The sequence below is a fragment of the Prunus persica genome, chromosome G1 (genome assembly GCF_000346465.2).
Source record: "Prunus persica cultivar Lovell chromosome G1, Prunus_persica_NCBIv2, whole genome shotgun sequence".
NCBI classification, from domain to species: Eukaryota; Viridiplantae; Streptophyta; class Magnoliopsida; order Rosales; family Rosaceae; genus Prunus; species Prunus persica.
The window spans coordinates 31,262,269-31,280,119 of record NC_034009.1 but is presented as its reverse complement, the minus strand read 5'-3'; the positions used below and the strand labels follow the sequence as shown (position 1 = coordinate 31,280,119).

General features: G+C 37.6%; 5 protein-coding genes across 5 annotated transcripts; 2 read left to right on the top strand and 3 right to left on the bottom strand.

The window, feature by feature from the left end:
- On the bottom strand, window positions 3,179-4,989 carry LOC18793871 (uncharacterized protein At4g22758). Its single transcript, XM_007223715.2, has 2 exons — window positions 4,093-4,989; window positions 3,179-3,795 (listed from the first exon to the last, which is right to left on the bottom strand). Exons 1-2 carry the CDS (start codon window positions 4,325-4,327, stop codon window positions 3,614-3,616), a joined length of 417 nt encoding a protein of 138 aa, XP_007223777.1. The 5' UTR covers window positions 4,328-4,989; the 3' UTR covers window positions 3,179-3,613.
- On the top strand, window positions 7,440-8,353 carry LOC18788537 (protein C2-DOMAIN ABA-RELATED 7). Its single transcript, XM_007227472.2, has one exon. The coding sequence runs from the start codon at window positions 7,637-7,639 to the stop codon at window positions 8,141-8,143; it is 507 nt and encodes a 168-aa protein (XP_007227534.1). The 5' UTR covers window positions 7,440-7,636; the 3' UTR covers window positions 8,144-8,353.
- On the top strand, window positions 8,903-11,758 carry LOC18792565 (phosphomannomutase/phosphoglucomutase). Its single transcript, XM_007221954.2, has 7 exons — window positions 8,903-9,594; window positions 9,754-10,017; window positions 10,131-10,647; window positions 10,745-10,944; window positions 11,034-11,149; window positions 11,251-11,391; window positions 11,484-11,758. Exons 1-7 carry the CDS (start codon window positions 9,052-9,054, stop codon window positions 11,563-11,565), a joined length of 1,863 nt encoding a protein of 620 aa, XP_007222016.1. The 5' UTR covers window positions 8,903-9,051; the 3' UTR covers window positions 11,566-11,758.
- LOC18792734 (U-box domain-containing protein 36) lies at window positions 11,626-13,948 on the bottom strand. Its single transcript, XM_007226155.2, has 4 exons — window positions 13,067-13,948; window positions 12,451-12,569; window positions 12,259-12,374; window positions 11,626-12,151 (listed from the first exon to the last, which is right to left on the bottom strand). The coding sequence occupies exons 1-4, from the start codon at window positions 13,482-13,484 to the stop codon at window positions 11,779-11,781; spliced, it is 1,026 nt and encodes a 341-aa protein (XP_007226217.1). The 5' UTR covers window positions 13,485-13,948; the 3' UTR covers window positions 11,626-11,778.
- LOC18793039 (MLP-like protein 28) lies at window positions 15,888-16,870 on the bottom strand. The gene is made up of 2 exons (XM_020563816.1): window positions 16,549-16,870; window positions 15,888-16,441 (listed from the first exon to the last, which is right to left on the bottom strand). The coding sequence occupies exons 1-2, from the start codon at window positions 16,736-16,738 to the stop codon at window positions 16,161-16,163; spliced, it is 471 nt and encodes a 156-aa protein (XP_020419405.1). The 5' UTR covers window positions 16,739-16,870; the 3' UTR covers window positions 15,888-16,160.

The window sequence follows — 17,851 nt, the reverse complement described above, 5'->3', positions numbered from 1 at the left end:
AGGGAAGGAACAAAAACTTTAATTAGGGTTGTAGAGAGCAGTATAGATGAGCATAAGTAAGTGAATGAAAGGGAAGAGAAGCACTGAGGGGAGGGCTTTAGAGCATTGGACCACCATTTATATATTATGTGACAAACACAATTACACATTTAATAATCTATAATGTCGAATTTACACCTAGTAACAGTGTGTTTATTCAGTACGAACAAGGCCAAAATGATATGTATATATATTTTGTTTAATATCAACTTGACCCCCACAAGCTTTAGTTTTACTTGGAGATCACATCACATCACGCTCCATTTGAAACTTCCCATGCCCTATTCTCCAACTCATCACCCTTTGTCCCCGTTCCACAAATTGAAGCGCAAAAAATTAAAATAAATTTCAAGTAAAAAGCAGACGTGAGACTCTAGCAACTTCTTCCAACTTCTTCTTTTTCTTTCCTTTTATTCCTTATAAGATCTGTTTAGGAGTGATTCTGATAAGGATAAAAATAAAATTCAAGCAAAAAGCAGACGTGTGACTTTAGCAACTTCTTCCTTTTTCTTTTCTTTTATTCATTTTAATAAATCAAATTGGTCGTTTTCGTTGTTAATTATTTTAAATGGAAAGCCAAGTCAGACTGAACTAGCTAACAATTTAGGGTCGAGAAGCGACTGCAACTAGTGATGACATCTTGTTAATAATAATAAGAGAGTGAACGGAGGTGGAAGAAAATGAAAGGGAAAAAAAGGAGGCGTTGGGTTTGGGTGGCTGGCCGCATCTTCTTCAACAGTCGACAGAAAACTGCTCATATGGATAATGAATAAATTTAGTGTTTTACTGAGTAAAGAAAAGGCAGTGATTAATAAATAATGATGTGTCGTTGTTTATATAGAGTCAGAATCACTCGTGTGTTTTTGGAACAGTTGTTGCATGTCGGGATAACTTGAATATGACATGATGTCTTAGTTACAGCCTTTTTAAGGCTCTAAAAACCTTTGACCACTGCTTTGCTTTGCTTTGCTCTGCTCTCTATCTCTCCTTCCTCCCCCAACTTGGCCAATTTTCCTTCTTTTCTTTTCTCACAACATATCTCGTCGCACCACTTGGCGGCTGTAAATTGATCGAGACCAAGTAAATGTTACAAATATTAAGTAATTCTTACTCCATTCCACATATAAATCTTTTCAGAGAAGGAAGGAAGGAAGCAACTAGGAACCTATGAGAATTGAAATGCCAACACTTGACCACTTTTTAATTTATTGTGTCCACGTCAAGCTTCCTCGAGATGTCAATTACAGCGATAGGCTTTGGCCTAAGTAACTCTGGCTTCTCTTTTTTTATATGGAAAATGCTTGTATTATTTTAGATTTTCTTAGTTGAGTAATACACTTACAACAGTTAAGCTGCGTTGACGGGTTATTGTTTATCGTTGGTCTCTATGATAGAATCAGCCGGGGGCCTGAGAGGCGGTAGTTTATCTTGTGATGGATGTCAGCGATTCGAGTCCGTTTATCTCCAACTCACGAGTTTAGTATTTAGTGAAAAAAAATCTTCAAAATCGAACTGTTAATGTCGAGTCCGATAATAGTTGGATTCATCAAAATAGTGCTTGGAGTGTTTTTTTGGGAAACAGATGCTAGAGAAAAAAACTTATTTGGGAAGAGATTGCTGATTTTATCATCTCAATACTATATTGAGATTCAGATTTTATATAAGTGGGCCGGGTTTTGTATGGTTATAAATTGTGGCCCAAATTGAATTTCTTGGGCTGAGCACCATTTTAGATGTACAGAAATAAGTGGGCATGGTTGCAACAAGTGTTCAAAGTTGAAGCAGAAAAGAGGCAGCTCAGAAAAACCAAACTTAAGATTAAGACCTACCTTCTTTCATTCATTCTTGTTAATTAAGACCCAGTGAACAAAAAGGAAAAGATTTTAAGGAGAAATTGCAAATCAATTCTACGTGAAAAGACTACAGAAGAAAGAAGACATAAATCGTGGCAGGGACGATGATGCAGACAGACAGTTCATGCACCCAGACACCCAAAAAAGGAGAGAGCTTCGTGGCTTTAAACGAGACGAGGGAATACATGAACGGTGATAAGGACAATATAGGAGACGAGACACATTGTGATGGTGCCACGTACGTTTGTGGTACCGTACGTACATACAGTTGACAGTTGTACCACATGCACGTTTGAGGATAAGATCACCATAGGACTATTATGTCGCTCTCAGAATAGTAAACCTGATGCCCTTGTTGGTTGTGGTCGTGAACTTGTGATGGTGGACGGTCACGACACAAGCAATGACTTAACAAATTCAGACGAGTGGAGAGGGTAAGTGGACCATCACCGCCGGCACATTTTCTCTTTGACTAAACCATTAGAAATGAAAAATATTCGGTTCCTTATATGCGAGGAAGCATTACTACGTGTACTTGCTAATTTTTTATTTTTTATTGTGATTTTAATAAGTTATTTTTTGTATACGTGTTTGTTTGTGATTTGCAATTAAGTAGTGTAGCCGTGTTAGATTCCGAATTTAGAAAGGACCTAAATGATTGAGAGGCATAATGTAGCTTTATATTGGGTATTCGTACGTTTAATTGATTGAGAGGCATATTCTGATGGCAAGCTCAACTTCATACGTAACACCTTGGTTGGTAAGAAGCATATTCTTCCAATAATGCGATGCTGCTCTCTCCAGTCTGCGCCAGCGAGAAAGAAGCAGAGGGCATCTCATCTATTCAGAAAAGGATGGGAATGGCAATTGTACTTGTACACAATGGCTGGCAAAAAAAATAAAATAAAATAAAATTGGCAACGCATAATACTAGCAATTTAGTTCCCAAATGAAAAAGGACATAATTTTTTAACAATTCTAAACATGTCATTCACCGCTTGAAAAATGACATAAAACTCTTAACCACTTGAACTACAAGTATCTCATAGCATACTATGAGTGCTCACACTAGCCACATGAACTGTAGTAATTTTAAAGCTTCTAAAACATGAGTGTTGGCAAACCACTGATTCAAATAATCAAAGTGGTCAAAAAGCCTATTCAACAGCAGCCCCCCTTCAATTGATATAATTGATTGACTAGAAGCCTACCTACTTACTAAAATTTGAAACAATTCCCACCTTCCTTGATCACATGATGTCAGAAAATTCAGACTGCAACTTCCATTGTGAAACACGAGGGCAATGGTGTTTTATTAATGAGCAAAAAGGGGTAACAAGTACAAAAATTGGGTAAAAGTCCTAGAGGATTAGGCGAGTACTCTACACCAAACAAAGCGTAGTGGTCATCGACTGCAACTTCCATTTAATCATGAAAGAAGTAATCCATTTAATTATGCAACTAAACCGAATAAAAGGTACAGTGCAATTTCCACCATTGCACAACAAATGCAAGCAAACTCCCGAGTTCCAACTATCACTAGAAGATCCTCAAAAGCTATTGGCAAAAATGCCATGGAAAGAAATAACAAACAAACCAATCTGTAATTTATTCGAAAACAAAAAACTTGAAAAGATTACAGCCCAAAGGATAGAGCTGCCTCTATAACTAATGAACAAAACACCAATAACTCAAACAAAACTCTCTCATTCCCCATTAATTTAATGGGAGGAGATCTTGAGATTGAGGGACTTATTGATCCATGCCTTCCAACTCCCACTACCCTTGCGAGTAATTGCAGCCGCTGGTATTTCATCGCTATCCATTTTCACTGGCTGAGGCTTCTTGCACAGCATAAAGTTACGAGCTCCTTGTGCTCCAATTGTGTCCCACGGACTCAGAGCTGCAATGAAATCCAAAAACACCGTCAATAAGCAATCCTAGAGATATATATATATATATATATATATATATATATTCAAGAAATGCATAAAAACAGAAGCTGGGTATTTCAATATAATGAACCAATTTCACATAAACAACAACTAGTCAATTTCACAAATTTATGTCAAAACTGAGATGGGTTGTTTCAGTCATGAGAATATAAAAAAGGGTAAGGTATCAATTCTTAAAATTTGATTCAGAAACAAGATTGAATTTTTATTATTAAAAATTATAAGGAATTTTGAGAATTCATTACCATCAGGTCCTGCGTTGGGGCAGTAGAGCAGGAAGTCATTAAGATCTGAGCCAAGAACCGGAAGGCGGCCCTCACGCGCATAAGATTTCAAGGCCGTATCGATGACGGCAGCGACAAGCTCCTCCTCGTTGACAACGAAGCGGATCGGGCCGGCGCTGCCGAGCACAGTGATGCTGATCAAGAGCCTGTTGCCCTTGGCGCTGTTTGGATTCTTCTTCTGCTTGTACAGCAACATCTTCGTCGTTTCGTAATCGAATTCAAATCAATTAATCAACAGCAAAAAAGGCAGCCAACAAAAAAAAAAAATCAAAAAAATTTCCGAGTCCCTCTTTCCCAACAAGTTATTGATCTCAATCAAATAATCAAAAAACCGACGGACGGCGATTAATGAAAATCCGGGTGCGATAATCAAAAACGTTGATGAGAAAGAGGAAATATAGAGATATATGAGACGAAGGGGGTTCAGGGGTCGACGCCGAGGCAGCGGTAGTACCAGCCTTCCTTGCAGGAGCCGAAAGCGAAAGCAGACGCAGCAGAGATCGGGAGAAAAGCGCTCGCCCTTGATTGTAAAAGGGAGCGCATGAAATTACTGATGCTTAAGATTTCCACCATTCACAACTTGCTGGCTTCGAATCAAGAAACAAATTTGAGAAGAGAAGAATTTTGTGGGTTTCTGGGAGGGGTTCAATCGAAACGGAAAGAAAGCGAAAGGAAATTTGGGAATTAGGGTTAGGGTTTGGTCGGGAGCGGAGGCGGCTCTTTCTTCTCTCCAAGAATCAAATCCTGAGTGTGTGTATTTTGTGAAGGGATGTAATTCTGGGGAGAAGAGCCTGCTGGGGTTGCTTGCTTTTATATTTACATTCCGGTTTCCTTCTTTCGTTTGGAATTGTGAGTTGGTTCGGGGTACATTTTACTACCACCGACTTTCCAAATTTACCGCTTCCTTCCTTCTTGTTACCGTTATTCTTGCTGGCGCGTACTCCTTATCGTGTCAGTTTTTACAGCGGCTAAATCAGTAAATAATTAGTTGTGACTAATTCTTTAATATTTGAATTTCAGTTATTTTTCTTCTTATTTTTTCTCACTTGTTTTGACTAGTTACACTCTTTACTTGGAGAGGAAGTTTTAGCATCCAACTCATCTCACCAGCCATTTTGCTCTTAGTGGTTTTACACTCCATTTTATTTGTGGAGGCCCCAAATTCCTTATCTTTAGGGTTTTCTAGACAAATTCATTCTTTTTAAAAATTAAATATCCTAAAATTAATGCATTCTTCTTTAATCTCCGTAGTGTGAGTTTGTTTGTTTGTTATTGTGTCTAAATGGTCATTAAAACTACAAGGATTTTTCATCTTATTTAAAATAAAATTATATATGTGGGGGACAGACTAGTTAGATAAGACAGTGTGTCCACTTATTTACTTGAGTTACGATTTTATAATAAAAATTACGCAGCGTTAATATAATAAGAGGGACTAAATCCGTTAGTTTAACTACCCATAATTAGAGAATTAGTGTTTTTGAACATATGTTTGTCTTTATTATGTTAGCGTAAGAATGATGTGTATTAAGAATGACATTATAATACTCCCTCCCATTCCCTCCCATAGAAAGAGAGGTAAATAGAAAATATGATTAAAGTTGTTTTTCTTGGTGAAAAATGACATATTCTGTGAATATGCGGATACAAGTTGACGTTCCCAAACCCACCAACCGTGTCTTGGTGGTCAAGAGAGAGAGTCTGATTTAATTAAGTTTTAACACTAATTTGTTTTGGTAATTAGGTGGAATATCGGGTGTGAACCTTTGACATAAGAAAGAATAATAGGATTTAGAGCAATTAATTGAATGAAGACTTAAGAAGAGAATCAAGTGGTATTTGTTTATTTATAAATAATATCACAATTTCCTTGGAGAACATGACACATCCAAATCCAAGCAGGGGAAGAAGGAAGGCCGAAAGCTGCTGGCTGGTCAAGTTGATAACCAAAAATCCAGTCATATCATATCAGCCAAAAAGTAGAGGCTTAAATTTTCTGATATAATATAATAATATATCAATTAATTATTTAATTAGTTGTTGGTAGGCTTGGAAGTAAAAAATGAGGAACTTCAATTATTGGTTGAAATTAAATAACGAAAAAACCCGCGGAACGTTATGTGGTGAAGAATCATATACCACTCCCTGCATATGCTGCTGTACCATGATGTCAACCACATGTTCCTTCAGATCACGCACATTCATGATTTATGGACAACACACATACATAAGCACAGCATGTGTAACATGTATATATATATATATATATGAGTGTGAGAGTGTGAGAGTGTGAGAGTGAGAGATGATCCTTTGCAAATTCCCTTCTAAGCTTTTCCAGCTATGAGATGTACGAAATGACATAAAGTTGAAAAGGGTGCATTGAAAATGATAACTTTGGGTCCCTCCCTTCCCTTCTTTTTGTATAAGTGAATACAAAAAGCAAGCAAACATATTGAATTGTGCATATAATATTGGCACTGCGTGCATTTGGATTGGAATTTGGATGCGTGGATTCAGGAAAAGCAATCCTAAATTAAACTATATGAAACCATATAATTAGTTAGCAATAGTCTGACGCATATGGTACGGAGGATATTGCCCCCCCAATAAAAAAAGGTGAGGATAAAAATGAATGATATTGCTGAACAAAGGTAAGACAGCCAAATCACAAGTCTTCTCAGAGGATATGGTAGTAAAGGCCTTGTGGATGTGTATGCAAATTACTATACAAAGATTATATATAATATACGCGGTCCCTCTCCCCCTTTTCTCATATGTTGAAAACAATTTCAATGAAACTCATAAAAAAAATCCAGCTTTCATGTTCTACATTTTCCACCTTACTAAGCAAAGTCCATTCCAACGTTTTTCTTAATCATTGGATCAAATTAATTAGCCGTTGAATTAAATTAGTTAAGACATAAAATCTCACTTAAGGGTCATATATAAGGCCCTCACTCTAGAACGACTTTTGTGTACACAAGCAATTCATGAACTGAACGTATGCACTGGGCGCTAACCAAATACAAAATTTGATGGGCCAACCCAAACCAAAATGTACCCCAACAAATTTGATAAGCCCTACCCAAAACCCATAACTCAATGATAAGCCCTACCCATAACCCATAATGTCCATAACCCAATAACCCAGTAACCCAATAAGCCTTGGAGTCTATTGAAAAGGAGTGACTCATAATAATGGGGTTGGTAAAGCGATAAGGTCGGTGGACCACTTCCACATTTTCAATTGGCAAACACAAAGTGATCGGTTGTTATGAGTGAGTGGTCTGTCCGTGAATGGTTGCCGTATTGACATTTGCCACGACTTTCAAGCGCTGCACAGTGACTGTGTTGGCATTTTATATACCTGAGTTCCTGAGCGCACATTTTTATCAACGCCAGGTCTCGTATCATATCTCATCCACAGCCACAAACAACAAAAGAAACTCGAAAACCAGAAAGAAACTAAGTTAGGTTTTAGGATTGTGCAAGCAAGCAAATAAAGATGAACAATATCCTGGGACTTCTGAGGCTTCGGATCAAGCGAGGTATCAACCTTGCTGTTCGTGATACCAAGACCAGTGATCCTTACGTGGTGGTCACCATGGGTTCCCAGAAACTGAAAACAAAAGTGATAAAAAAGAATTGCAACCCTCAGTGGAACGAGGAGCTGACGCTTTCCATTACAAATTTGGAAGAAAACATCCATCTAGAAGTGTACGACAAGGACACGTTAACTGTGGACGACAAGATGGGAGATGCAGACATAGACATCAAACCCTACGTTGAGTGCCTCAAGATGGGATTGGACGTCCTCCCGAAGGGCTGCGCCGTCAAGAAAGTTCAGCCCAACAGGACCAACTGCCTGTCCTCTGAGAGCTGCTGCGTTTGGGAAAATGGCAAAATTGTTCAGGACATGATTCTCAAACTGAACAACGTCGAGTGCGGCGAAATTGTGCTTCAAATTGAGTGGATCCACCTTCCTGGTTCTAAAGGTTTAGCAGGTGTCTAGGCACAACCCAAATTCCTTTTTGCTCTGTTCTTCTCTGTAACTTTTGTTTTGTCCCTTAATGTACATAATCTGTTTCAAGCAAACATCATGTCTTCTGCTTGGAATGACTACTTTAATGTATTTTCTTTATCTCAAAGTTTGAATCATGTAACTACTTCTAACTTTTGTTTTGTCCCTGTATATATATATAAACACACTTCTGTGTTGGAATGAAAATATTATTTATTGATTACCAAAAAAAAAAAAAAAACTCACACACACACACACACACACACACACACACTAGTTTAATGTGTTGGTTGGATCTTGTTATTAAATCTACCGCTAGGGCTCTATTTCAGTGGTTGTAGGCATGATGGCAGATGGTAGATGAATGTAGAGGGAAAGAGGACTGGTGAAAGAACAAATGAAAAAGTGAGTGAGTTGCTGGATGAAGAGAAGATGAAGAGAAGGCAAGGGGAAGGGGGGCTGGGAGGGACGCTGGGTGAGATGAGGACAGTGTAAAATGAAATGATCTTTGAATTTACTTAAAATGGCATATAAATTGCAAATAATTTCACATGTTAAAGTGACGCGTTAACTCTTTCGTTATCTCTTGGGGAGTGTTTTAAACGTGAAAGCATCCTATGGTATGCAAGAATATGCCATTCCTTCTCATGGACTTGGAGATTATCAATAGCACATTAAGACAATAGAAGAAACATTGCCTGACATAAAACAAGAAAAAAAATCTGGCATTTTGTTCAAAGATATTTCTTCCAGTGTTGTATAGATATTGAAATGAAGGGTTATAGTTAACTGAGATATCTTATCCTCCAAACTTGTTTGTTTGGTCTAAAAATTCCCCCTTCAAAAGCTTTTGAAAAACAACCAAAGGGCGCCAAATTGAACAGAACCAGAATTAATTAATGGCTTCCACTTCAACTTCTTCAATATCTTTGCAAACCAATGCTCAAAAGCCATGCTTCCCTTCAAAGTCAGCACCCAGAATATCCCACACAAACCTTAGTTTTCCATGTTCATTGCCACTAAGTACTAAATTTGTATGTGTGAAGTCTTCTAGCACTGCCAAGTACTACAATGAAGTTGTGGTGGATGAAGAGATGGACAGAATTCGGAGGCTCCAAAACGGGTCTGATGTTCGTGGGGTGGCCTTGGAAGGCGAGAAGGGACGGACAGTGGACCTAACACCGCCGGCTGTGGAGGCCATAGCAGAGAGTTTTGGCGAATGGGTCATCAATGGCTTGGAGAAGGAGCGAGGACATCCTGTGGAGAATGTTGGAGTGTCCCTTGGCAGAGACCCAAGAATATCAGGAGCATCTTTGAGTGTAGCTGTATTTTCAGGCCTGGCTCGAGCAGGTTGTTTGGTCTTTGATATGGGACTTGCAACTACACCTGCCTGCTTCATGAGTACAATTTTTCCTTCATTTGCATATGACGCTTCAATCATGGTAGCACATACAGAGCAACATCTATATTGGCCTTAATATCACATATGTACTTGAAATCACATTTTTATTAAGTCAATATCCAGAAGATTATGAAGGGCATCTAACATTAGATGTTATAAAGTGAGTTCATCATTTGATGGTTTGAATGTTGCGATGCAGATGACCGCATCTCACTTGCCCTACACCCGAAATGGTCTCAAATTTTTTACCAAGAAAGGAGGACTAAGTTCCCCGGATGTGGAAGACATATGCGATAAAGCTGCCCGGAAGTATGCCAATAGGCTCACCAAAGTTTCAATATTGCTTAATATTCCTCTATCAAGAGTTGATTTCATGAGCACTTATGCAAAGCACCTCCGAGACATTATCAAGGAGAGAGTTAACCATCCATTGCATTATGAAACTCCACTCCAAGGATTTCAGGTTTCCAAACTTAATTGGCCTTCTTAGTCCAACAAAATGTCATATATTTGAGGTCTTTATTCAAATTCAGAACAGTATGCCTTTGACATATCACTAATTGCTCCTTAATGCAGATAATAGTGAATGCAGGTAATGGATCAGGAGGTTTCTTCACATGGGATGTCTTAGACAAGCTTGGGGCAGACACCTTTGGCTCTCTACACCTTAAACCAGATGGGATGTTTCCCAACCACATTCCCAATCCAGAGGACAAAACTGCCATGGCAGTAACCAGAGCTGCAGTGCTAGAAAACTCTGCTGATCTTGGTATTGTGTTTGACACTGATGTGGACCGCAGTGGTGTTGTAGATAACAAAGGCAACCCCATTAATGGTGACAAGCTCATTGCTCTAATTTCTGCTATTGTATTAAGGGAACACCCTGGAACAACCATAGTGACCGATGCTCGTACAAGTATGGCACTTACAAGGTTCATCACCAATAGAGGGGGGAACCATTGCTTATATCGGGTTGGTTACCGAAATGTTATTGATAAGGGAGTCCAGCTTAACAAGGAGGGCATTGAAACTCATCTCATGATGGAAACATCTGGACACGGTGCTCTTAAAGAGAACCATTTCCTAGATGATGGTTAGCATTATGGTTTCTGCATGTTATGTTTTTGCTTTGCTTTGTTCAATTAGAATTTTAATTATGTGCGTGCATAAATGGTTGTTTCATTTTATAGGGGCTTACATGGTGGTAAAGATCATCATTGAGATGGTACGCATGAAGCTTGCAGGATCGGATGAAGGGGTTGGTAATATCATCAAAGACCTTGAAGAACCAGCAGAGTCCATAGAGCTAAGGATAAATGTGGTCTCTGAGCCAAGATATGCAAAAGAAAAAGCGATTGAGGCCATTGAAACGTTCCGAGAGTACGTTGAGGTACTTGCATGTACAAGCCAGCTTCTACTGGAGATAAATTAGTAGTGCTGATTTTGGTTGATTATAACGAAACATACATTGACTTGTAGGAGGGGAGACTTGAAGGGTGGGAATTAGATTCATGTGGAGATTGTTGGGTCAGTGAAGGCTGCCTTGTAGACTCAAATGACACCTCAGCTGCTGCCGTTGACGCTCACATGTACAGGTGCTATATAAAACAAGAGTTAAATTTGACAATTGATGGATTTAAATTTGGATCATATATATTTCTTAAGCTTAATTATAATTAAAACTTGAACATCTCAGAGCAAAAGTATCAGATGAGGAACATGGACAACATGGTTGGGTACACATCCGGCAGAGCATTCACAACCCAAATATTGCAGTAAACATGCAATCCTCTGTGCCTGGCTGCTGCCAAACGATGACAAGAGTTCTTCTAGATAAGTAAGTCCCATGTATCCAAATTCATACAACAGTAATAAATAGTAATAATGTTCTTAAATGATTCATTGATCAAGTTGGCTGGTTCTGTGCAGATTTATCATAGCAAATGGAATGGATAAAAGCCTCGACATTAGTCAGATCGAAAAATATGCCAAAAGTGGAATTGTAGGCTGAGCTGCTATAATCTGTGGAAGTATATAGGTATAAAACTAGAAGAAGCATCATAATGTATCCAACATATAATTTAAGTGCCAATATAGTAGAGTGGACGTGTATACATTTTATACATAAGAACAAGAATACGTGTGCCATGTCGATTTAATGTGTAGTATACACTGTTATATATATATATATACATGCCAATCTATAAATTTTAAAAACGTTACATTACACAGCAAAATCAAGCTGTTTTTTTGGTTTTAGTTTTCCCCTCCACATTGCCTTGTATCCATTTAAAGACAGAAGTGGAGCAGAAGTAGTAGTGTCCGGAATTGCTGATGGAGATTTCACTGCAGGAAGCGTGTAATGCAGCCCTTGCTTATTATAATCTGGTGAGATTGGTAGTTCTTGATTATCATCTTCCTCTTGCGTAGACAAGGAATTCGCATTGCTGCTACGTGAGGAAATTGACCCTGTAATCGTGTGATCCTGATCCATCACTTCCTTGCCCTTGCATATGATCCGAATTTCGCAGCTTGTTTCAGGTGCATTTCGTAGAATCTGACTAGCAATCCCACTTCCTTTCTTAGACCTCAATTTCCTTAATTACACAAAACCGTAACAAATTAGTTGTGCTTTTAACTTGGAAATGTGAAACTTCCTGAAACAGAGTTCTAGTAGTGGCATATACAAGCGAAGTGATTGTACCTCATACTGGAATTGGTGGTTCCAACAACAAGAGTTTTGATGTTTTGAGTTGGAATTAGGTCTAGGATAGCCTTGGAAACCGTATCACTCTCAATAAGCATAACATCCACCTTGACCTGTTCCATTGTTGTAAAAGTTAATCAACTTGTAAATAGCAGCATGGAGGGCCTGAAACATTGAAATCTGGTGTACCTTGGCAGCTGAACAGGCATCAACGTATTTCTCAAGGAGCTTTCTCCTTCTGTCTCTTTCTTGGACCATGTACTTGTCCACCATCTTTGGGCTCACTTTACTTTTTGGAAGCATTCCTACTGTGTTACACAAATAATGATGTTAGCTTGTTATAACGTTTGAGATCAGTACTTAATCTAGGTATCTAAAAGTTCTGGCTTATTATAAATAATATATATCCATATGCATATCCCAAGCTGGGATATAATCATACAGCTAGACTTTAATTATAAAACAAGGGTACTGTAAGACTTTGAAGGATTCAACTCAACTCGTGTCATTTACGCTTAGATAAGAATAAGATATGTACACATATCTATATATGTCAACCCTGGTATCATTTTCAGCTTTGAAATTTCTATGGAACTAATTAAAAACAAAAGGAAAAAATGGAAATTTTACAGTAAACTAATGAATATATGGGATTGAAGGTGACATTTATGACCTAGACCATACAGTGAGTGCACGTTCATTGTATGACACGCTTCCTCATTTGACTTCACTAGGCTAGACCAGCATAGGCAGAGAGTTTAAGACAGAGAGAGAGAGAGAATATGAATAAATTGAAGGAACTTACATGGAGAAGGAATGAATTGAAGAGGGGGAAAGACATGGACGATGACTACATTGACTAGTGAAGTGGATGATGATTGAGGAGTAGCTGCGTGGTTAACCGTCCAGAGAAGGGCATCCATGCTAGACTCGCTCTTCCTCCCCACTGCTACATAATAATGATAATAACAAACTTCCCTGTCATCCTCCTCCTCCTTCTTATAACTATTATGCATATTATTATGATTCATATTAAAATCAATGGAGAAAAGACTTTCTGCATCATCATCATCATCATCAGAGACAGAGATTGTAGACTCCTCTTCTTCTTCTTCTTCTTCTTCTTCTTCGATGGATGACAAGGGCAGGGGCATGCCATAACTGCTGCTGTTCTCAAACAAGTTGCTTGAACTTGTCATCATCATCATCTCTTCCGTCGTCATCGTCGTGCTTATAAAAGAGTCGTTAAACTGGGCTCGGGCGACGTCGTATCCACCACCAATGCTACTTCCAATCAATCAACCCCAGTTGCTCCATCCCCGACACCATCGATTCAATAATAACGACATGGCAGCAGAAGAAACGAGAAAGAAAGTGAAACAGCAAAAGGCAAAAGGAAACCGCTAATTTATGTGCGTGCGTGTTTCTGAGGCTGACTATAACAAGCAGCTAAGCCAAGTAAGCTGCACGTTGCTGTCTGCACCCCCCCAACATCATGAACTTCATCCTCATCATACCCTCTCTGCTACTCGAACATAATAAGAGATTGGACTAATTGGGTTCTGTATTTTGTGAAAAAAAGGTAGTTTTCATGCCTCTTGTCTTGCCTTTGCTTGTACGCCGGCCTTTAGGAATTTTCTGCGTTGTGACCACAACAAACATACACCTCCTTCCCTTATATTTTTCTTCTTTTATTTGCTATGAAAGGTGATTTTTAGTAAACAAATACATAAGAAAGAGACTGAAACAGAATACAAAAGGAATCCAATTGGAACCTATGCCCGTTCGGTAATGTTTTAAAGGGTTATTTTCATTTTTAGAGAACAAAAATGAGGCAAAAACACGTTCGGTGGCCCAAAAACAGAAAACACTGAGAATGTTTTCATAAAATAAAAACAAGTTCATGTGTACTTTTAGAGAACATAAAAAAGTTGTTTTCATTCTCATGGGAAATGTTTTCATAAAAATAACTCACATATTACTATTTCAAATTGTACTACCAGACACATTTTCATTGTTTTTGTTTTCTGAAGATGTTTTCTAATTAATCTACCCGACGCATTTTCATGTCATGAAAATGCAAATTTGTAGATTAATTAGAAAACATTCTGAAAATATTCAAAGAAAAACATTCTCCGAAAACGTTATCGAACGGGAAAACAAGCCAAATCTGCTCCATTGCGTTCGGTAACGTTTTCGGAGAATGTTTTCTTAGAATATTTTCAGAGAATGAAAATAAGATAACAAATTTGCATTTTCAGGAAATGAAAATGCGTCTTGTAGATTAATTAGAAAACATATTCAGAAAACAAAAACAATAAAAACATGTCTGGTAGTACAATTTGAAAAAAATAATGTGTGAGTTATTTTTAGGAAAACGTTTCCCATGAGAATGAAAACAATTTTTTTTTGTTTTCTACAAGTACACATGAAGAAAACATTCTCAATGTTTTCTGTTTTTGGGCCACCGAACGTATTTTTGTCTCATTTTTGTTCTCTGAAAATGAAAACAACCACTTAAAACGTTACCAAACGGGGCCTAGGCTCTACGCTTCGTGCAATTGGGAACAGTTTTAATTGGCATGGCATCCTTTGGGACTTTCTTAGGTTTATCAGGTCTCTTCTACTAAGTCTTTTAGTTTTTGCATAAACTAATCTCTACCCTTTTCCCCTGCATCTGAAATTAATTGACATATTCTATAATTACTTTCCGGTATGCCTTAACTGTAGAGGAGCAAGCTCAGAATATGTGATTTTACAATTTGTTAAACTTCTATACATATTTGAAGACTGAGACTCGAGTTGAAAAGTCTTCAATTTACATAATTAATAGCGCAACATTACTCTGCCCGCTTAGCCCAGTTCCTCCTTCAGAGACTCGATGTATAATTGCTGGCCCAGGTTTTACTGGTCTTCTTATTATTGGGCTAATCTTATTTTCCATCTAAAAAGTGGGCTTTAAAATTTTTTGATAGCTCAAAAATTGTTGGGCTAGTCCATTATTGCATGTATGTGTGTACTCGAGTCATTCGATAGTGAGAGCCTTATATATGGTCATTAGGTAATGTTATATCTTTTAATCATTGGATCATGCTAACTTATTTGAGGGCCATATATAATGCCCTCACTATAGAATTCTTGGTGTGTACTCTCTAAATTTGCAAAAATGGAAATTTTTTTAATTTTTTTTATTTATACAAATGATATTCTACTTTAATCTAATATAGACTACGAAGAGGGGGATCGAACTCGAATGCATAATGAGGATCAACACATCCACTCTAACCAACTTGACTAAGCTCATATTAATTAAGTATTGAATGACAAATTATGAGGGACTATGAGGATTTATGCATCTATCTCCGTGTAATAATTCTGTCTTGATAACTTACTTATCTTGTCTCCATAACCTAACTCTATTTTTCATTTGGTTTGTGTGGGGTGTTGGTTCCTATTCTCTCATATTAGATAGATATAAGTCTTACATAAAATCGCACAAATTATGTCTCGCTCCATGATGAGTGGATGAGAGATGTTACATATATTTATTTTTAAATTAACAAGAGAAGAAAAATTTGAACTGGAGTGGCTAGATCAATTGAGGGCATTAGAGATGTAGAAACACATTTCAAGAGTATGTAGAAATATGGCTTTATATGGGTAAAGCCCCAACTTGGAATTAATAAAAGATACATAGCCCATATCATATAAGGACGGCAAACACAAGTAAATGAAAGTTTCAGGTTGGCCAGTGCCCACGCAGACTTAAGATACAAACATTGATTGAAGGCGTTTATTTCTGCAGCAAGAAAGCAAATGGATAGTAGATATATAGGAAGCACACAGAATCACAGATGATCCTATAAGCCCGCCTCAATCAAGCCTTCGATTATAATTAATTATGCCTGGGCACTTGTAAGATGAGCATCGACATCTTTGGAGACATCAACTGCAAACTGGAGCAAGGTATGTGGGTCCTCAATATCACCATGATGCTTCTCATACTCCATAGTCCAATGGACGATGCTGCCCTGACCATGAGCTTTTGGAGTGGCATGAAAGGTCATCTTGAAGCTCTTGTAATGCTCCAGCAGATCTCCTTCGATCACTTTGAAAGTGATCAGATTCTTTTCAGCGTCTATGGCTTCAATCAACTGCTTGGAAACTTTAGCTTTCCCATCTGCATAACAATTAATAATAGTTGAAGAAAGAAATTAACATCAAACGACATGAACATAATATATAATATAATTGATGTTAATTGAAGCTATAGGGAGGCTTACTTACCATGGAAATAATTCCAGTAGACCACAGAGCCGACGGTGCCCCATTCACCTTCAAGTAAATCACAACCCTGAATGTTGTTAGGGCTGATATTGGATATGTGGTGTGGTCTGTGTGTCAACACTTCATGGATCTTGGTAGCAGGAGCCTTGATTTCAACATCAGTCTCTACCTTACCATGATTGCTAGACATTTTCACAAAAAGAAGTAAACGTAAATAATAGGATAGGAGGATGGAGTGTACTTAGTGCTAGACTGCAAATTGATGTTGAAAAAACTACTTAGGTCCTTACACTTATATAGAAGAGAGAGTAAGCTGATGAAATCATCGCATCCTGGGTAATGTGATATATTTGAAGGCTGAGATAATATAATTCGAGTGGGGAGACAACAATCGTGACAGACAAACAACTCTTCAAATCCCTAATGTAGAACATACGGTTGAGTTGATTGAGAAAAACTGGACAGGCAGTGGCGGACCCAGACTTTCGTTCATCTGGGGGCTTAAAAAAAAGAGATATTTAGTCATATACCCATTCTTAGCACTAATACTATAAATACTCCCTACACCATTTAATTTCTATAATAAAAAAAAAAAAGACAGCTGGCCCCATTGAATTTAATTTTGATCATTAAATTACTTTGATGCTCTATTGAGTGTTTTGGGCTTTTTTATGAGGTTTTGTGGTTGAGTTTGTTTTAAAAAATCAATGGCAATTTTTGTAATGTAAAAGAAGTTAAAAGTATTTTTGTTATATTGTAAATGGGCTTTGAGTATGTTTCTAAAGTCCATTTCATATAAGATTTTTTTAATAATTTGAGCTCCTATATAGGTATAATAGTGAATCTCTCTAACAAAAATTCCAACCGATATATAGCCAAACAAAAAATATTTCATACTTAGAATATTAATAGCATTGTCTAATAAGCTTAGAATATTAATAGCATTGTGTAATAAGTAAATTTACAATTGTCCTCGACGACTTTTCATATTTTGAAAATGTTGCCCAATAAGCTCATTATCAATACTATTAAATATGTCTTTTTCAAGATATACTATCAAGCAATCATTCATCCATTGGTCTCCCATTTGATTACGCATTTTGTTCTTCACAATGTCCATAGCAGAGAATGCCTTTTCTGCTGAAGTCGTTGCAACTGGAAGTGTTAATGCCAATTTTATGAGAAGATAAACTAGTGGATATTCCTTGTCCTTTTTTGTCTCAACTAGTTTTTTTTACAGAGTAGCAATACCTTGTAATTCTGAAGAGTGTGTGGATGCATATCATATAGTGAACTTGGTGGG

Coding starts and splice junctions, on each gene's coding strand:
- LOC18793871 (XM_007223715.2), bottom strand. CDS start 4,327: ATGTTGCTGTACAAGCAGAAGAAGAATCCAAACAGCGCCAAGGGCAAC. Junction 3,796..4,092: donor CCCCAACGCAGGACCTGATG/GTAATGAATTCT, acceptor ATTTCATTGCAG/CTCTGAGTCCGTGGGACACA.
- LOC18788537 (XM_007227472.2), top strand. CDS start 7,637: ATGAACAATATCCTGGGACTTCTGAGGCTTCGGATCAAGCGAGGTATC.
- LOC18792565 (XM_007221954.2), top strand. CDS start 9,052: ATGGCTTCCACTTCAACTTCTTCAATATCTTTGCAAACCAATGCTCAA. Junction 10,945..11,033: donor CGTTCCGAGAGTACGTTGAG/GTACTTGCATGT, acceptor ATTGACTTGTAG/GAGGGGAGACTTGAAGGGTG. Junction 11,392..11,483: donor ACAAGAGTTCTTCTAGATAA/GTAAGTCCCATG, acceptor GGTTCTGTGCAG/ATTTATCATAGCAAATGGAA.
- LOC18792734 (XM_007226155.2), bottom strand. CDS start 13,484: ATGACGACGGAAGAGATGATGATGATGACAAGTTCAAGCAACTTGTTT. Junction 12,570..13,066: donor TCAATTCATTCCTTCTCCAT/GTAAGTTCCTTC, acceptor TGTGTAACACAG/TAGGAATGCTTCCAAAAAGT. Junction 12,375..12,450: donor ATGCCTGTTCAGCTGCCAAG/GTACACCAGATT, acceptor ACAATGGAACAG/GTCAAGGTGGATGTTATGCT.
- LOC18793039 (XM_020563816.1), bottom strand. CDS start 16,738: ATGTCTAGCAATCATGGTAAGGTAGAGACTGATGTTGAAATCAAGGCT. Junction 16,442..16,548: donor CTACTGGAATTATTTCCATG/GTAAGTAAGCCT, acceptor ATTGTTATGCAG/ATGGGAAAGCTAAAGTTTCC.